Consider the following 20,481-nt stretch of genomic DNA (forward strand, 5'->3'; position numbering starts at 1 on the left):
ATCGTAAAGATGAACTCTCTTGGAAAGGCACTGCCACCAACAATCTCTTATTCTATGTATGTAGACGACGTGCAAATATCTTTTAAATCATGTAATATGTCAATATGCGAACGTCAAGTCCAGCTTGGTGTCAAGAAGCTTGCCGGCTGGGCAGACAAGAATGGGTTTAAATTGAATCCTGCAAAAAGCTCCTGCGTTGTGTTCTCCAGGAAGCGCGGGGTCCATCCGGACCCAGACATTACTCTGAATGGCGTGTCGCTTCCTGTGAACAAGGAGCACAAGTTCTTAGGTGTTGTGTTTGACCAGAAACTCACATTCATTCCACACATCAAGAAACTTAAACATAAATGTCTGAAAACAATGAATATACTTAAGGTTCTCTCCCATCAATCGTATGGTTCCGACAAAGAACTCCTACTACGGCTCTATACTGCTTTGGTTGGGTCTCGTTTAGACTATGGCAGTGTGGTATATGGGTCGGCGACTAAAACAGCGTTGCGAATGCTTGACCCAGTGCTACACTTGGGGCTGCGGCTTGCGTCTGGTGCTTTTCGCACTAGCCCTGTCGAGAGTCTGTATGTCGAGTGTGATAAGTGGAGCCTTGAGAACCAACGATCGTACATGGACTTGCTATATGCTTTTAAAATTTCATCGCTGAATAATCATCCTTTTTATCCTGTCTTTAACGATACATCAACATCTCTGCTCTTTGCAAATCGCCCATCCGTTCCTCTGCCCTTTTCACTTAGAGTGAGAGAGCAAGCCTCGGATCTCAGTGCTTCGTTTTTAGATGTGTACAGGTCATCCTTTTCTAACAGTTTACCGCCTTGGCAAGTTCGCCCGGTGTCGTGCGACCTTTCTTTTATGAGACTTGACAAAAATCGTGTACCACGAGCTGCAATACTGCAGCACTTTCTGTCTTTGCAGTTTAAATACACATGTACAGAATTTTATAGTGACGCTTCTAAAACCTCCAGTATGGTGTCGTGCGCTGCTCATGGTCCTAATTTCAATGCAGCCAGAACCATGAGCGTGCACACATCAATTTTTTCAGGAGAAGCGTTTGGAATTTTACTGATTGCACGACACATTCTTGAAACTCAAATTCCCAATTCCATCATTTATACAGATTCTTTGAGTGTTGTTCAAGCACTGTCATCGCACAAGCCCCCCAAAAACTACATAGTTAATCTTGTATTCAGCACTATCATGTCCGTGTATGCAAAGAAGCATCAGCTGGTCCTCTGCTGGGTCCCAGGACACGCAGGGATCGCTGGGAACGAGCTGGCAGACGAGAGGGCCGGCGCTGCTACACTCAGGAACACTGTGGACATTACAACGGTACCCTACACAGACCTCAAGCCACACATAAGACAACACCTGCGCAGAACATGGCAAACACACTGGGACGAACAGACAGACAACAAACTACATGTTATAAAGCCACACTTGGGACGGTACACATCTGACTCGCACAACAGACACACGGAAGTCGCCTTGGGTAGGCTGCGGATAGGGCACACCCATGCGACGCACTCGTATTTGCTGACGGGATCTTTTAGACCCCAGTGCAGCAGGTGCGGAGAGGCCCTATCCGTAGTGCACATACTAATCACATGCAAGGCACTTCACACAACACGACACAAACACTTCAGAGAACTCTACAGACAACATATTCCCCTACATCCATCGTTTTTTCTGGGTGACGAAGCCATTGTTTCCGTGAAACGTGTGTTTGAGTATTTGTCAGAAGTCAAGTTTTTAAACCTCATTTCCTATCACGCATCATGAAATCTGGCCCTATACACCAGCCATGCTCATTGTCGTTTTGTGATTTTACTTTTGTTTTTGCTGATTTTACTTAGGGTTTAAGGTATCACCTCTCATATACGACTATTGTTTTGGCGCTCTTTGCCCCAGTTGGCCTTGCGCCATAAACATCAAACCATCATCATCAGTTCAACGGGTGCTAGTTCAGGCACTCAAATAAGTTTGACTGCGACTTTGCAAGCCTTGTTCATTTGTTTTTAGGGCGCAGCCCTTTGGCGGCCGTCATTGGGCTGGGCCGCGTCGTCGTCATAACCGAGTGAACGATGGCAAGACCGAATAGTGAAAATACCGAGTGAAAGACTCAATAGTGAAAGAAAGCAAAGGAGGAGAGTGTCACGAAATTGGGACGGCAGTTCGCCGTGGCCGTGCGAGTGCTCTCCGAAAGTACCGTGGTGAAGAGGGAGGCCGTATGCTGTGCCCGCACGAGACGCTCGTGTCGCTGGTGGCCAAGCTTCATGCAGTGGATGCCCAGGGGTGTCCACTGCGACTTCACTGGCTACCATCGCATGTGGGCATCACGGGCAACGAGGTTGCAGACACCCTGGCCAAGGGTGCTGCTCACCAGGCAGGGGTACCAGCCTCTCTGGTTGTGGTGTCATTCGACGCTGCAAGGACTATCCTGGCCGGAGTGGTGGAGCCTCTGCATCCAGATGCTCGAGTGGTCAGTGGTCAGGCCCCACGGGTCCTGCCCGGACGCATCAGCAGAGACGGCGGTCGCTCCAGCTTCGCCTGCGGCTTAATTGCTGCAACGTGCGCCTGCACCACCAGGGCCTCCGGTAGTCCCTCGCCTGCGCCGACTGCCCAGAGCCGGAGACGCTCGAGCACTTACTGTGCTCTTGACGCCAGCACAACACAGCGAGGGAGGAACTCGGGGACGCACTCCCGTGACTCAGTGCACCAAGACACAAGCTGGAAGACTCCCTGCTCCCCACGGGATCGGACGCCATACGACGGGATGTCGTGCAGCACCTTCTCAACTTCCTGGTTGTGACAGGACTAGTGCAGCGTTTGTAGCCGTTGATCCTCGGACGAGACGAACGCGACATAGATTGTGCCCCACTCTCTTACTTCTTCCCTCTTTCTCTCTTCCTATCCTTTGAACACCCCCCGCCCACTTCCCTTCCCTGGACTGGGTTGTATGAGGGTGAACTCCCCGACTGAGTTCAACAATATCCCCAGTTCTTTTCTCTTCCCTGCTTTCTTAATAAATCACCACCACCACCCGTGTTGCAGTCACTTCCTAAGACGCACTTCGCGCCGCCGACGCAGAAGCTCATCATTGCTGTCGCCGAGAGAACCCAGGAGTGAGTGCTGTCTCAGCGCACTGCTGCTGCACCCAAATATCGCATTAGTAAATATCGTAACCGCTAGCCAATTTGTTTTAATCGTTGATAAGACACCTGAATATTCTGACATATTTTGCATTCATGTGAAACAAAAATTGATGAGCTCCTGAAGCAGCCATCGTTTAAAGATGTCCAGAGAAATACCTTCTCCTGATGGTATCGAGCCCATAGGGTGCCCCACCCCCACCCCTCCCGCACAGCCCATTTCAAGTGACGTCCTCCCGCCTGAATCTTCTCAGTGCACTGAGTGTTAGCGGAGTTATGTCGCACTTAAAAAGAAGTGCGGTGGAGGGGAAGAACAAAATTTGCAGCAAAACTGTGATCTTGCTGTCATTCATAAAAAGCATTAGTCTGAGATATCCTTGATCGATGGTTGCACGAGTTTATTGACCGTGTTCAGAACGTGTTTCGGGACCATTTTAACATTGCCGAAAAAGTTAAAATGATTGGTATATAAGCAATTATACGTGTATTCAGTGCTCAATAAGGGAGTGGCAACATGCCAACAATGTCCCTCTACCGTGTAGTTCCTGTGATCGAGACAAAGGTCGAGCTGAAGACTGTCAGTGAGACAGCCATCACGCTGCAGCTGACACCACTTGGCGATCAGCCGGATGACATCAAGTAGGTTTATTTCAGTGTCTATTTCGTTTCTTTCAGTTCCACGTCACTATATTTGAGGCTGGGTGAGTCGAGAGCCAGGCATGAAGATCAAAGTTTTTTTTAACATACTAATTGCGGGCAGTATTTTGATACTCAGCCTTACCTCGCGACTGGGGCACATTTTGCTGCTGAACCTGCATTAAAATCGGAAAATAGTACACATTTTTTTATGCTTAAAGCGTTCCTGCATTTAGCGTCAAAGAGAACTGCAATAAATGTGAGCTCTAACATGTTTTGGAGCTGCAAAACATGAAAGTAAAACGCTTTGCATTAATTGCCCAATTCCCCAGTTCTCTTTTTGTCTAAAATGGTTTGTTGTACAGAGAGCAGCTGCCAATATGATGCCAACATATTTCATTTGAGGCGTATGAAATTGCTGACAACAAGAAAATGTCTGCGTAAAGCACTTATACACGTGAACTAGGGCAAAAGCATTCTAATGTGCTTTTTTTTTCTTTTTCTTTTTTTAGAAGGGTGTTGTAGAGTTTGCAAAATGCCCTATTGATGAAACTCCCCTTACGTCATTTGCCAGGTAGCAGAGCGCTATGTATGATTGCCCAAGTGTAAAGTTTTTCGCACTACTGAGTGTTTAAAATGCTTGGATCGGATAGTTTAGTTTTGTCCAATTACAGTACTAAGCTTGTGCAGCATGACTGAATTGCATTTCTTACCGGCTATTGGCGTTCCTTTATGCCATATTGCAGGGCTTATTATGTGCTGGTCCAGAGCCATGATGACCGTAAGAACCGTACCAGACGGTCGCCTGGCGATTCCAGCGAGGCCAGTGGTGGCGATAGCGCCCTCCACGAGTGGACCGGTGGCACGCCGGACTACAATGAGTCGGTGGCCATGAACCTCTCATTTTACATGGCTGCTAAGATGACTCCTGATGAATTGAAGAGTCAGGGAGAGTTCACTGTGGGAGACGGCCGCTACTACGGGGACTACTACAACGCGCCGCTCATTCCGGAGGCTACATACAGCGTGGGGCTGGCAGCCGAAGTGAACTTCGAAGGAGTAAGTGTGTCCTGCGTGTGGCGGAAGTGGCTGGGCCCAAAATGATGGCTGAATTTTGCAGTGCAGCCACGATTTATTGCACGCGTTGACGTGAACTTACCCGATTCAGTCAACTTCTATTTTACAAATTCTATTTTACCTTGACTCGAACTCTATTCGGTAGATGGCGCCACCGATGGCTACAGTACAGGTGATGGCTACAGTATTCTCCAAACAACTACAATTATTGTGAACGCTACACCCGAAAAATGCTACTTTAAACGAAAGGAGATATATATATGAGCAACAAAGTTATGTGTGATTTGCTTTGAGACTCATTGATCAGATGTTGCTACTTGCGCCGCGGCGGCCGGTATACGCAAACCGCAAACGGTGTGTTAAAACGTGTCCTACCGTTTTCAGCGGCAATCGGAAACTCCGGCTCCCGGTAACACGGTAAACGGTGACGCAAACACGGTAACGCTGTCCTAACACTATTATAGACGGATAACTACCTAAATCTTTGCTTTTCCTTTTCCACGTACTGCGTGCCCGCCTATGTATTATCCGTAAAAAGTACACGCGAGAAAATACAGCTTGAGGTGTGCCTAACGTCTATATGAAAAATGTGTGGGAACTATTTCCCCCAAGCAAAAAGTTCAGCTTTAGGCTTCAATGGCCATTCTTTTAAGAACATGTGCATATAAAGTAACCGTTAGCCACACATTAAAATGGATCGTACCACTGGCTTAATTTTTGGTCCATAATAGTTACCACTTTCATAAAATACGTTTTTTTTTGTGTAGTTAGCTATATCTGGTAATTATATTTCGCGAGGTCTTTTTCCTGCGTAGAAAAAAAAAAACAGTAGCCCTGTACTACCCCTAATAAATAATAGTTGCATTTGTTATAACACCCAACTTCATTCTCGGCAAGAGCCACGGACGCTACAAACTGGCACTGCGACCGCGGAAAGGTTCTATTTTGTTATTTCCCGTCCTTTTTTTTGTGTGTGTTTTGCATATAAGTGCACGTGCCTTCGTATATGCAACCGTAGGGACTAGAACCATCACCGCTGTCGCGGAGTACGCATGCGAGCAACACGTTCCAGACCGCTCGACCAACACAGAAGCAGACAGATGAGTGTGGTTTCAGCTGTAATTCACCAACGCTGTACCGGGTCGGACGTAACGCAGTAACCTAATTGTTTTTTAATTGGCGCAGGGTATCGTGAAACGGACCATTGCAGAAAGGTTGCAGGTTAATAGGGCGTCTGCATATTTGGCTCAGCGAGCCGTAACGTTTTTTTCACGGTGAAATACGTTTGACGTAACTTCAATTTTATTTTCAGGTTATGGCGGACGCAAGTAATTTTTGACTTTAGGTTCGTCGGACGTAACTCAAAACACGAGGATAAAATACAGTTGGTCGCAACTTTAATTTCAAAAGTAGCACGCCTCGATCCGAGTCACCCAAGTTTCGCAAAACTGGGTTCGTTATTCTGGGAAGGGGCTAAATGGGAAAATACGAAACGGGAAGGGCGTTTTGTACCGGGTTCAAGTGGCAGGGAACAAACGAGTAGCTTCAATTTGGAACGGTTTCAAATGGGAACAGGCGACATGGGAAAGGGGAAAGGGGAAGGTCGTTTTGCGCCAGGTGTAAACGGGAGGAAACAAGCGGGAAGGATGAAATGGGAATGGGTTCAAACGGGAACCTCCCCCAACAGCAGTACTCATTGGTATTTCTATGTTTACGTGTACTTTCATAACTTTCCACTGTGTCCACTTCCACTCTTTGCGCTATAAAAAGCCTGTGCGCTAAATGCAAGCGCAAATATGTAGTTCGGCAAGCTTCAAGCGCTGATAATTTGAGTTTCCTTTTGCAGGCCTCAGCCAATCGCACAGCTGGGCAGATATGGCATCATAGGTTCGGTTGCGAGAAATGAGCTGGTTGGTCGCATGGTCATTCTCTTTGTTCCTAATTATGCAGTTTATATAAGCGAAGTTTACGTTGAAAGTGGGGTCGGTATTATTCTAACGAGGCAATCTTTCGAATGAAGCAATCTTGTGTTATGTCTGCATGGCCCCTTTCGTTACCTCGTTACCGCGCTTTCGTTACCGCGCCTATTGAAAATAGTTCTATTTGAACGATACCTTGGGAGCCCCTTTTTATAGCGCTGTAGGCGTTATGGGAAGAAGTAAAGCTATTTGGAGTAAGCTCAGAAAATGGCCTGTAAAAGTCGGTTTTGTTTTCATTTTGCAACAAAGACGTGATTTTTGACACGCGTTTGCATCCCCCATGGGTGTGGAAAAGGAGTTAGGTCATAGCGTGTCACTGCTGCCAAAGAAGAATGCGTGCCACTCGTAGTTACTCTGCATCAGCGTTTCGTTCTTGTTATCAGGGCACAAATGGTGAATCAGAAAATAATTTGCAATCGTCAGGTTTGCACTCTGCCAGTAATAATTCCTGAAATCGGCTGAAAATATCAAGCTGTGCCTGTTTACCAAGCTACTTTAGGATTTTAGGCAGTTTTACTACGCTTGAGCACAGTGTTTTAAGTTGTGTTGTAGTTCTACTTACCACAGGACAAATCGCGAACAGTTTACAGCAGTTTTGGTCTTGTTTCTGCATAGCGAAATTGATATTTGGCGCTAATACGAAGCCTACCTACGAATCGGTCAATTTTCCCGCGGTCACGAAAGTGTTAAGGGCTGCCATACCAGGTACTCTCATTCGTGTAGACATTTGTGTAGCCTACAAAATAAACAGCGATACCTAAGGTTGCGGCTTGTCGTAGTGGGATTTGGAGAAACAGGCGCCAAGATGAGGTACAAGAAAAGGGGGGAAGTACTGAATGGCTTAATCACTACATTGTCAGCTGGAAGGGAAAATATGTCAAACGTCAATGGAGGACCTAGCTAACCGGGGCTCACTGAGGTGATTCACAGAGGCTGTTTTTTTCTGTAAATTTTAGTCTTGATATGTGCAGGAAACACATAAAATAGCACCTGTTGTGAGAATATCCAAGGGAGACTTCATTCACATTCTTTGTATTGCAGGACAGCAGACTATCCTATCAGCTCCTGACAGAACCAATTACAGGTGAGGAGTTAAAAGGTATTTTAAAAATTTTAATCAGGGTGACAAAAGGTAACTTTGATTAGGTTTGCAAGCAAACATTCTTTTTTTTTTGAAAACTCACTTAGGCTGCCAAATCGTTGTTTGTGAATTTTATGAAATGATGTAGTTTGAGTACTACATTTTGAAATACCTAGTCATAGGGCTGTGATTTACTGTTAACAACTTACACATATACACATATGAAATAACTTTATAAGCTGTCTGCATATACATGCGTTAGCAGAAATTTTCTCAGGTGCATCTATTTTTTAAATTTTCATAATAAAATAATGTGCGACACGCTGCATAACTCTACTTCTGTGTCAGCAATCTTGTGTGCGGGTAGTGCCATTGCACAGACACTGTGAGTGACCTTGAAAGGTCACAGGTGTGAGTGACCTTGAAAGGTTACAGGTGTTTGCGATGTGTTCATTTCAGTGCGGAAGCAGGATCCTAGCAGTGGCTCCTTCTCTGGACCAACCGCTGCCATCGTCTGCATCGTGATTCTCATGCTTGCACTTATAGCGGCCTTGTGGTGGGTTCTCATTTCCCTTAGTTCTTGTGTGCATTTTGCAATACACTGCTCACTCATTTGCTTTCACATTTTCCGCGAACGTCGGACTTTATGGCCAACAGTCGAACCGGACTATATCGAACTCGTTTACATCAAATTATCTTTATATCGAACTATTTCCGGACTAGGTATGTTTCAAACAAGAATATATCGCAAAAATTACGCCTATATTGAACAAAAATACCAGCGACTCCGAATAAGCAGTTTAACCTGGATATAACGAAGTTCGTTACGCATGTTCGTTATACATGCAGGTTGCGAGTTAACGCGAGATTGAAGCAGGAACGAAACCAGAATGCTAGACATCATTGAAGGTGAACTCACCCTTCAAGGACTGATTTCACAGTACAAAACTGCGTGATTTGCGCCTGCCGCTTTCGCACGAGTTTAGGCGCTTCAAAGAGGCAAGGTCATATACCCCCGTATTCACAAGCGTCACTTAATTATCACTTTTGCCTTTCGAAACTTTTTGGTTCAAAACAGGTTTCAAGAACCAAACTTATGCTGAAAGGGCACCTGTTCTCGAACTTGATGCTCACTACCGCACTCAAAAGTTTTGAGAAGGTGCTAACAGGGATACTGTACCGAGCGGCGATGGCATGTACTTGCTTGTCTTGAAAAGAGAGAAGAGTTTCGTTTTCCCACATCCCCCGATGTGATTAGTGCACTCACCCTAGTCCGGCGCATGGAGCAAGAAGACATCCTGAGGGGAAACGGCGTTTTCCAAGGCGGCCAGATAACTTTATAACCCCTTGGCCTTTATAACCCCTTTATAATTATAACTTTATAACCCCTTTATAACTTTATAATAACTTTGGATAACTTTAGATAACTTTATAACCCCTTTATAATTTGTATGCTGGCGGCATCTGTCATGGTAGAAGAAACTGTGTGGGTGCCGAGATCGGCATTTCACTGCGCAGCCACGGGATGAATTGCCGCCGCTATCATTTCATTCATCTTGGGCCACCCACCCTCTCCTTCGCTGTAATGGCTTGGAATCTTCGTAGTCTGCGTTGCTTCTCATTGTGCCATTACCTGGGCGCTCACCCGCGCTCGCCGCAATGGGCCGTTTCGCCTCCTATCGCGGCCTCAGCTGCTCCGACTCTGTAGACAAGTGCATATTGTCTCAGGCAGTGAAGTTGGTTAAGCAAAAGGATATACAGAGCCATTTTGCATGGAAGTAAGGCAGTTTCACCAATAAAGTGTTTTTCTAAAGTCTGTGTCTAGAGTTTCATTCAGATGGAACGATAAGGAATGCTCAAGTACCGTCGAGACAGAACGCAAAGTGAAAAGTGAGTTCTGTCCTGACGGAACAGCAGCTGTAACGTTCCTTCCGGAGGAGACATGAACCTAACATTGGCTTCACAACTCGTGGTGAGGGCGGTCTCTCTTGATTCATATTACCGAACCGGCGAAACTGCTTCCGCTCACTGAGTAGCCGGAAACGCTGTTTAATATTTATTCATATTTACGGATGTTCATATTAACTTGAAAAATCTAAAATGACCCCCACCCCCCCATACACACTCACTTTTCGCGGCCGTAACTATATGAGATAGGAGCAAGGAATAACGTTTTGTACAGCAAACATTAAAAAAGTAGGCACAAACAGTGAACTCACCGCTTACGTCTGACCACTGACCGCTCAAGTGAGTAGCACCGCTTGAGCCGCTGCTTTGAGTACCCAACAGCCAGTCGCCTTTTGTTCAGTAAAACATTTCTTTTAAATCGCTCAAGTGAAAGGCTAAAGAACGGAGTGAAAAAGCGCGTTGGTGGCCTGGGCCATATTACTAACTCTGTATATAGCCTGGGCAAGGCGCGCTTCCTCGCAGAAAAGGGGGTGCTTAGATTCGCATGCAAACGTTTTTCCAATTTTTTGTCTGAAAGTAGGGGGGTGCTTAGAATCGCTGAAATAAGGTATTAGTCTCCTCAATTACAGTAATAGCGCAAGTTGGGCTAGTTGGTGCATGATATCGAAAGAACTTCAAAGCGCAGAAATAGGCAGTTGCGAGTTAAGCGCGCGTGTGTGTACCTCCCCTTTGTCCCCGTCTATTTGTGCGCTTTGAAGTTTTTTCGATATCAATTACAGTCCCAAATACAGCCATCACAACATTCACACTCAAACTAGCTGGTGCTATACCATACCAACAAAGTTTATTGCCGATGTTTTATTTTAAAACACCAAAATTCAATAAAAGTACATAGCAGTGCAGTTGTACACTTCTGTAACGGCTTTCTTTCCACTACAAGTGAGCGTGCAAACGTGATTATCATGCGTCAGCCCGTCTGTGTGCTGGCTGGAACACCCATTTCATAGTGCGTAGTAATTTGTTTGTCTTCACTTGCACCGACTGATCATGGTGTTAGAACGAAATAGGCCATAAAAGCGAGCATCGAGAAAAAATTCAGCAGTATTGAGCGATTGATTTGCACAAAAAAAGATTTGAGAATGCCTGTAGTAATGTTGCAGCACCCACCGTATTTTGAGAGCATCGGAATGAGATGGACATTCCTATGGTCTGCGTTGGAGAGGTGAAGCTCACATGTGGCTCTGTTGGAAACATGCAGGACGTTTCGGGAGAAGCTCCTCGGGAGACTACCGCGAGGGTTCCGTCAGAGGTCCAAGCCACCGGCTAGCGATGGTGAGAAAACTTGCCGGTTAAATATCTCCACTGAATTAAGCTCTCACATATTGAGCGCCACCAGTGCTCGGAGAAGTAACAACCCCGCATTTTCAGTTTTAAGTGCGGAGCTTTAATTCCTTTGCTGGATGACCTACATGCTGTGAGTTGGCGAACAGGAACGTTGTTAATAATTCGGTTGTCGATCACTGCACAGTTTTCTTCATAATTTTACCGTTCCTTTTTTGCAGCTGGAAGCCTCTCGATCGTGGACGAGACTGATGGCTTGGAGTTTGAGATGGAAGAAATCAGTGGCAGTAGTAAAGGAGCCAGCTCAAAACCACTGCCCCTGTCTGAGCTCCAGGATTATGTGCAGCGTATGCTGGCCTGTGATGGCCTCAAGTCAGAGTTTATCGTAAGCCATTTTCATTTTACTCTCATGTCGGATAAAGAGACAGAGCGTTCTGTCAGTTATCAGTTTGTCCCTCAGGCATGCAGATATGAGTATAATTTAATAGACACTAAAGCATGCAAACAAGCTGCAGCAGAATGGCGAGTTGGGCTAGTTGGTGAAATTGCATTTTGAAACCTTCAAAAAGCGCAAAACTGAACAAAAACGCGACACTAACAAAGCGAACACAGAACGAACGATTACTCACAAATAAAATTTAACCAGAAAAGACGAAGAACAAGTACCCTCCCAGTCACCATACCACGCATGCGTCTCCTACAATCAGACGGGAACAACTCACAAACCACAAAGAACAATAACAAACCCACAAACACAAAACCAAACACCTACATCATCAACTGCCACAGGGTGTACAACTCAATGACTACCAAGATACGTAATCTCTTTCACGTCTAAAGCAACAGATGCCTGACTGACACAATCAACCCCTCACTGGGTTATCTCGAAATCCTCAGCTACTTCCCTCGTCAACTGCCGCACATGCTTGAACACAATCTCAGTATCACAGAATAGCGGCCTTCCACCACCACGGAGCCGGCAATGTTCCGCAAGATGTAACTACATAGCCCCTTTAAAGGCAGTTCATGCTCTCTTAGGCACACGTTTATGCATCTGCCCATTTGGTTGACGTACTCCTTACCGCAAGACAGTGGAAACAAATAAACACAGCCAACATTGCACTTGACATACCACATTACATGTTTCACACTGCATTCATTCCTCCTTGCGCGATGTTCATTGGACAATCGTTTTCAACCAAAGAAAAAACCCTGCCAACTTTATTTCGTGCTGTAAACAGAACCTTCACATTGTACCTGGCACCGACGTTTTTCAACGCATCTGACATCTTGTGCAAATAGGGAATTACTGCCGGCCTCTAATTCCTACCGCCCAACACAGCAACCGTACCAACGTCATCCTTGATTCTTTTTAGTTCTCTAATCATTTTTTTATACATTGACCTAAAAACATTGGTTCCGAAACCGGCATCTCGGAGGCGACGCACTTGACTATCAAAAGCCTGTTCTGAGCAATGCACACATGACCTATCCAAAGCAGCACCCAACACAGACCTAGCGATTCCTCGTTTTACGAACTTGGAATGCCCCGATGCATAACTAAGAATTGGCTTTACGGACCTAGGCTGATAACACCAGCACAAACGTTCAGTCTCAAGTTTCAAATTGAAATCCAGGCACTGAAGTCTGTTTTCACAAGGGGTCTCAAAGGTTAGTTTTAGGCCTAACCCAACCTTCTAAAAGAGGTCTTCAAAACCACTGACCACGAAAGGTGAGACTTATTGGTTACATAGTACAAAAAAAATCATCCACGTACTGAAATATGTGAAACACTGAACTGGTAAGGTTACTCTCCAAACGTCTGTCCACCCGAGCTAAGTAAATGTCACTCAATGTGGGTGCTACACATGACCCTATGCGAACCCCTGAGCGTTGTACATATGACTGACCCCTCCAAGACAACACAGTATATTTCAAATAAAAGGCCAACAGTTCCAAGAAAGCTTCTACAGAGATGCCCGAACCATTCCTAAAGACGTGTTCATCATTGTGCTCAATTATACACTCTTTCGCAGAGGATAAGACCTGATCTTGTGGGATAGCGTAATACAGATCTTCAACGTCTATACTAAATGCCCCTCGAATACCGCAGGCTGGACGTTTAGGTAGTTGATGACTGTGACTGAATTTCTTACCCTAAACGGGTCGCTGACATTTAGTTTTCCGAGGTGCGTTTGCAGATAGGAAGACACAAGTATTTGCCAGGTCCCCTTTTTTGAGAGGATGGCTCTAAAAGGCCGGTCAATTTTATGAGTCTTCACGGAGAACACCTAGAGCTCCATGCCCTCAGCTTTCTTCACTTGCGAAGCAAGCTTCTGAAGGTTCATATCCAACAAAAGCGACCTAGAATGGTCCTTTCTTTTCATCGGCTTCTCCGAGACCTGCCTGAAGTTTTTGTTTAGAGCCTTCAACGGTTTCTCGGAAAACATTTTGTCGACGAGAACGACAAAGAAACCTTCCTTATGAGCCACAGTAACATGCAATTTTTCATTACTCAGAAAACTGGCCATAGGATGAAAGTCACCGCTTACCCTAGCCCAAGGACCGCATCTGGAGACGGCACCCACAATCAGCGATACACCTGGGACGTTCATCTTCTTGTGCCAACGTTGTTCTTCTCCACGTCTCCTCCGTGAAGACCGATAAGGTTGACCAGCCTTTTAAAGCCATCGTGTCAGAAAGGGGGCCTGGCAAATGCTTGTGTCTTCCTATCCGCAAACGCACCTCGGAAAATAAATGTCAACGACCCGTTTAGGGTAAGAAATTCAGTCACAGTCATCAACTACCTAAACATCCAGCCTGCCGGTATTCGAGGGACATTCAGTATAGAAGATGAAGATCTGTATTACTCCATCCCACACGATCAGGTCTTATCCTCTGCGAATGAGTGTATAAGTGATTACAATGACGAACAAGTCTTTAGGAATGGTTCTGACATCTCTGTAGAAGCTTTCTTGGAACTGTTGGCCTTTTATTTGAAAGATACTGTGTTGTCTTGGTGGGGTCAGTCGTATGTACAACGCTCAGGGGTTTGCATAGGGTCCTGTGTAGAACCCGCATTGAGTGACATTTTCTTAGCTCGGGTGGACAGACGTTTGGAGAGTAACCTTACCAGTTCAGTGTTTCGCATATTTACGTACGTGGATGATTTTTTTTTTGTAGTATGTAACCAATACGTCTCACCTTCCGTGGTCAGTGGTTTTGAAGACCTCTTTTAGAAGGTTGGGTTAGGCCTAAAACTAACCTTTGAGACCCCTTGTGAAAACAGACTTCAGTGCCTGGATTTCAATTTGAAACTTGAGACTGAACGTTTGTGCTGGTGTTATCAGCTTAGGTCCGTAAAGCCAATTCTTAGTTATGCATCGGGGCATTCCAAGTTGGTAAAACGAGGAATCGCTAGGTCTGTGTTGGGTGCTGCTTTGGATAGGTCATGTGTGCATTGCTCAGAACAGGCTTTTGATAGTCAAGTGCGTCGCCTCCGAGATGCCGGTTTCGGAACCAATGTTTTAGGTCAGTGTATAAAAAATGATTAGAGAACTAAAAAGAAGGAAGGGTGACGTTGGTACGGTTGCAGTGTTGTGCGGTAGGAATTAGAGGCCGGAAGTAATTCCCTATTTGCACAAGATGTCAGATGCGTTGAAAAACGTCGGTGCCAGGTACAATGTGAAGGTTCTGTTTACAGCACGAAATAAAGTTGGCAGGGTTTTTTCTTTGGTTGAAAACGATTGTCCAATGAACATCGCGCAAGGAGGAATGAATGCAGTGTGAAACATGTAATGTGGTATGTCAAGTACAATGTTGGCTGTGTTTATGTGCTTCCACTGTCTTGCGGTACGTTTTTTTTCCTCGTTATTGCTTATTTTTTCCCCATTTGTACATTTGTACATTTTTTTCCCTCGTTATTGCTTATTTTTTCCCCATTTGTACATTTGTACATTTTTTCCCTCGTTATTGCTTATTTTTTCCCCATTTGTACATTTGTACATTTGTTTTCCTCGTTATTGCTTTTTTTCCCCGCATGCTAGAACACGTGCTGTGACGTATCAATTTTGATACGGTGCTCCCAGAACTACTTTTTTTCCCTTCCTCTGTGAATGCTCCTTTTATTACGCGATGCACTGTCCTTTTCCTCTGCTCTTTTTGTTCTTGTGTTCTGTTTTAATGAAATTTTGATTTATCGTTTCACTATTGTGTTTAGATGTATACCCTATGTAATACCCTCCACCGGAGGGCCTTTAGGGTTGTTTTGAAATATAAATAAATAAATAAATTTTGGGGAACAGTTTCGAAGACGGTAACGCATATTTTCAAAATTCAAATGGGTTGCAACAATGCGGGTTCAAATGAGATGGCGCTTTGGGAGCGGGTTGTAACGGGAAGGTCGTTTCGGTTACGGGCGCACACGGGACGGATCAAGCGGGAAGGGAGTTTCGGGAATGGGTTCAAACGGGAAGGGGTCAAACGGGAATGGGTTCTTTCGGGCTACACCCGCCAAGGCTGAGATTAAGCCTAACAACCATATGCATACGTGAGAAGTATTCCTTTGACACGTATGCACTGTGCTGTACGAGATATATGATGAAACCTAGAGTGAGCCGATTTATCACCACTCCTCGTTGTCTTATCTATAATTTCTATTTTCAAAAGTACAAATGCCATGTTTTCTGTTTACTACTGTTCGCTTACTATGATTACTAGGTATTCCTTCGTAGACAGTTTGCTGTGGGGAACTAAGAACTCTGTCATCTGAACTGATTTCAGAGCCAACCCAAAGGCCGTCAGTATTCAACAGTTGAAGCCCAGAGGGTTGAGAACAAAATCAAGAATCGCTACGGAAACCTTCTTGCCTGTGAGTTCAGAATGTCGTTGAAAATATTGAACAGAAACGGGTCGTAATGGGGCAGGGGTCTCAATGCTTCAGTGATGGGGTTGCGAACTTGCTTTGCTGTTCTTTTGGGGCAGATGACTTTTGCAACATTATGCACATGAGCTATCCCTCTATTTACTGTGAAATAAGTTACATCTGGATGGCAGTTAGATTGACCCAAGAACCGGTGTGTGTAAATGGGAACAGGTTGCTTGGGGAATTAAATCACAGGAACTAAGCTTGTTAAAGGAGCCATGAAGAGGAAACACAAGTTTGGTTCGTTCAAAAGATTGCCTCGTTAGAATCATACTGACACCACTTTTAACGTAAACTTCCCTCAAATAAGCTATATAATTAGGAAAAAAGATAATGGCAATGCGAACCACTAGCTCATTCCCCGCAACAGAACCTATGATGTCATACCAGCCAGCTCTACGATTGGCGAGGGCAGCAAAAGCAAACGCAAATTAGGCTGAGCTTATAAGCTTCCAGAATGAGCTATGTGTGCTTAAATTTCGGGCACATTCCTTTTAAAGCAATAAGAATGGTGGGACAAACAGTGAAAGTTATGAAAGCACATGTAAACATAGAAGTAGGGATACGTACTGCTGTTGGTACTGCGCGCACTATGCTTGGTTTAGCTGCACAGCACTGCGGGGCTTTGGGGTTGTCTCAGACGAAACTGGTCGATTCACGCAAGCAACGGTGTCTTACCTGACCATATTTGTCGAGTGAGCACTATGTTTCACGAAACGATCATGTTCTCGCTGAACAAAAACAAGCCAGGTTTAAATACGGGGAAAAACAAACCAAAGGCAGAAACGGCTTGCCACGGTATGGTGGCGCCATCTAGGTTACCCAACGGTAAACAAGGCTTCCCAATCACGGTCGGACTCTCGGCGAGTCCGGCCCAATCTGCTGCAGACTGGTCGGTTCCTGTTATGTCATTGCAGGCCACGAAAACGCATGATTTAGCGGAAAAATCCAAATTTTAACTTAAAGTAATTAATTTCTTAGTGAATAAAGCATCGTTTGCACTGGGACAAGCGCTGGGGGCAATATAAAACACGAAATCTTTCCAATAACACAAACTTGTATTTTGGCTTCGTGGCTCCTTAAAGAAGGCTTGAAGGGGCCATGCAGACAAATTAGGTTTTTTTTTGACAGATTTGTTTTATAGTGCCCCAGCGCTTTTCTGGCTGTAAAATATGCTTTATTAACTGACAAAATAATCAATTTGAGTTAAAATTTTGATTATCCCGCCAAATCATGTTTCGTGATGTCTGCCACGACGTCACATGGACGGGTCTTTAAGCGAACTTCAAGTGCACCCTTCAGTCTGCAGCCGACTGCGGAGCCTTGTTTACCATAAGTTCTCCTAGGTGGCGCCACCATACTGCTCTGCACCGCTATTCACCTTTACTTTGTTTTTGTCCGTGGTTGCACCTGACTTATTTTTGTGCGCCTGGCTTGTTTTGTGAAACGTTTCATTAACCATGGCGTATGTTCAACAAATAGGGTCACGTCGCTTACGCCAATCTGCCAGTGTCGTCTGAGACAAGCCCAAAGCGCCGCACTGCTGTGCAAGCTATAACAAATGCCAAGGGCAGTACGCACTGGTACTCCCATATTTACGTGTACTTTCGCAACTTCAATTGTTTCACCCCACCATTCTTACTGCTATAAAATGAACGGGCATTACATTTAGGCGAAAATAGGTTGTTCTGCAAGCTTATAAGCCCTGCCTAACTTGCGCTTGCCTTTGCCGGCCTCAGCCAATCGTACGGCTGCGCCTATGACGTCAAGTGTTCTAGTGCGGGAAACGGGCTAGTGATTTGCAGGGCCATTGCTTTGTTTCCTAATTATGTAGCTTATGTGAGTGAAGTTTACGTTAAATGTGGTGTCATATGTATGAACCACACTTTCTTTTTTATGCATGGCACCTTTAAGCATAAGCAGATGAAGCCAAGTAGCAGCAAAACAAGAAACCCTGGACAGTGCGAATTTTCGCTGCATCAAATTTAGCCGCAACAGATGATGAACTCAGCAAAACTTCTTTATGAACTCAACAAAATATCTTTAAGGAAGTTACTTAGAATTCTGAGAAACCCTTTAGCATTTCCAGTTCACATATATCTAGCTTGACTAGATAAACTTAGCATTTCAGTGAAGCATGATTAAATGTATGCTGCATGGGCATGAAGTTGAGTCGTGGAGGTATTAATTTTTACATTTGCTATGTGCTACTTGCTTTCAGCAGACTTACCAATGACTAAAAATAGGCAATCGCTAAACACAGTGTTTGTGAGAAGCCCTATGAACTTCTAAAAAATTCAGTTCACCTTTTGTTTGATGTTGCTTTAGTAACATATATATACTCATCTTGTTCTACCCAGATGACCACAGCCGTGTGAAACTCAAGCCAATTACTGGTGTCCCATACTCGGACTACATCAACGCCAACTACATTGATGTGAGTGAGAAAAAAACCCTGAGAGGAACTATGGTATTCTTTTATCTGCTTTATTGAATGCTTGCTCTTGCCTTTCAGGGCTACTGCCGACCAAAACGCTACATTGCCACGCAAGGTATTTTCTAAAGAGCCTGAATCGGAGCTTTTCTGTTTTCTTTTATTCGACTAAAAGAGAGAAAGCATGAGGGCATGCTAACCCGTCTTTGTAAACTGTGCCTGTTGCAAACTATGAACGTGATTAAGTGGTATTGCGACTTTGTACTTACAAAGAAGCTTGTTGTGCTACACTGGACAGTCATTGAGCAATGAGCCCTTGAAACATTTTCTCCCCAGGTCCAAAATCTCGCACAGTGGATGACTTTTGGCGCATGGTGTGGCAAGAAAATGTCTGTAAGATTGTCATGCTGACTGGCCTTGTTGAAAACGGGAAGGTATGCATGAATGTTGCTGTCTTCGGAATTTGTGAAGAATTTGCTGCGTTACAGCGGAGAGTTTTCAAGATTTGACACGGGATGGCTGCTCGAAATTGTGCAGCACAGTGGCAATATCTGTTCGTACTGCTTCCCGCGATCAAGTTATGAAGTAATTCGTTTTATTGGTTTAGCCTCTAATTTCATTCAAACTACGTATTTTTATATGGGAGAATTTAGCATGTTTTGCATTTTGGCATGTTGCTTTAAAGTGTGTCATAGGCATGCTAAAATTAAACTACTATGTATTATGCATGACTTACGAAACTCTGAATGTAAAAATGCTGCAGTTACAAGAAACGCACTTTGCTTCTTGGCAGCATGGCAGAATGCCTTTAGTAATAGCTAAGTGTTTGTAGTTCTGTTTTTTGAAACCATACGTTATATCCATTGATTTTGACCTTTTAAAGTTCGCCTTGTAATTGTTGCTGCACTTTGTGAGTAGCGTTTGGTGTTTGTAATATCAAATACCACATTTCAGTCGAGATCAATTTCATATATATCATCCTGACATTTTGTCCTGCACCACTGCGTCAAAACGAAGAAAAGTAAACCTTTTAACTTTTCTCACAGGTTTTCTCAATCAAGTACAGTAAACTCCCGGTCTTACGTTCTTCAGTGCTGCGTTTTTCAGGCTGCTGTGTTGTTTTTGTCTAGTCCCGGCGCAGCTCACATAGAGTCCCATATATTAAAATCCTTAGTGTTACGACGTAGCTCATGAGTTCGTTCCCGGATCATTCGTCGCAATCTGACACTCCGAACCCGCCAGGGCACCATTCACGGATCGCCATTTGGGCGTTTGACGAGCCTTGGCTAGGGTTGGCTACGGAACTGACTGCATGAAGCTGCACGCGGTGCGATCCGTCTCCACGAGATGGCCGTATATTACTCTGTTATCACCATCATCACTGAATATACAACAGAAGTTTCACTTCGGAATGCCGGAAGTGTGGGTTTGCCATAAAGCACAACCGGAACAATTGCACGCTCTCTCGTCGTCGTCGTGTGCTTCCAGCTTTGAGAACACCAATGAACGTGCCACCGCGAACTTTGTCGTGCCTTGATGGCATCGCGAAAACGGGAGGTACTTTCCCTTCAGGAGAAGCTTGACGTACTAAACATAGTAGACAAGCAGCCACCACGGAAGAGAGTTGACATCGCTAGAGACCTCGTATTGCCACGTGTGGTGTTTTCCAGCGATCGCAAAAAGCGGCAATCCTACATTCTCAAGTTTTTTTAAGGTTAGAAAGCCAAAGTTGCGAAATATGTGGTTGCAAGTCAAAGCTACACTGTTTTCTTTCGTTTTCGAAGCTTTCCTCCCTGCTCTGTTTTCCTGGTTGTTACGTTTTGTTTTCCCGGTGCAGTGAAAACGTATGAATGGGGTTCCACTGTATGTGAGAATGCAGCTGTCAACAAATTTGAATTTCAAGTCTTGGGCCTGTCATCAATTGTTAGTTTTTAGTGCTG

At 44.7% G+C, this 20,481-nt stretch overlaps 1 protein-coding gene across 3 annotated transcripts in view; it reads left to right on the plus strand.

Annotated features, from left to right (window-relative positions):
* LOC144163267 (receptor-type tyrosine-protein phosphatase T-like) overlaps positions 1 to 20,481 on the plus strand; it is a 197,181-nt gene that overhangs the window by 156,391 nt on the left and 20,309 nt on the right. For all 3 annotated transcript variants that reach the window (XR_013320874.1, XM_077694146.1, XM_077694147.1), the window contains exons 22-31: positions 3,704 to 3,800; positions 4,544 to 4,856; positions 7,895 to 7,937; positions 8,394 to 8,490; positions 11,101 to 11,174; positions 11,405 to 11,568; positions 15,966 to 16,053; positions 18,468 to 18,544; positions 18,623 to 18,659; positions 18,878 to 18,975. Coding sequence is in view for 2 of the 3 variants with exons in the window: in XM_077694146.1 (XP_077550272.1) it covers positions 3,704 to 3,800; positions 4,544 to 4,856; positions 7,895 to 7,937; positions 8,394 to 8,490; positions 11,101 to 11,174; positions 11,405 to 11,568; positions 15,966 to 16,053; positions 18,468 to 18,544; positions 18,623 to 18,659; positions 18,878 to 18,975 (1,088 nt within the window). In the remaining variant the exon portion in view is untranslated. The remainder of the gene's footprint in view (positions 1 to 3,703; positions 3,801 to 4,543; positions 4,857 to 7,894; positions 7,938 to 8,393; positions 8,491 to 11,100; positions 11,175 to 11,404; positions 11,569 to 15,965; positions 16,054 to 18,467; positions 18,545 to 18,622; positions 18,660 to 18,877; positions 18,976 to 20,481) is intronic.

Source organism: Haemaphysalis longicornis, unplaced genomic scaffold, assembly GCF_048455015.1.
Source record: "Haemaphysalis longicornis isolate Haplotype H1 unplaced genomic scaffold, Haemaphysalis longicornis Haplotype H1 scaffold_12, whole genome shotgun sequence".
Lineage (NCBI taxonomy): Eukaryota > Metazoa > Arthropoda > Arachnida > Ixodida > Ixodidae > Haemaphysalis > Haemaphysalis longicornis.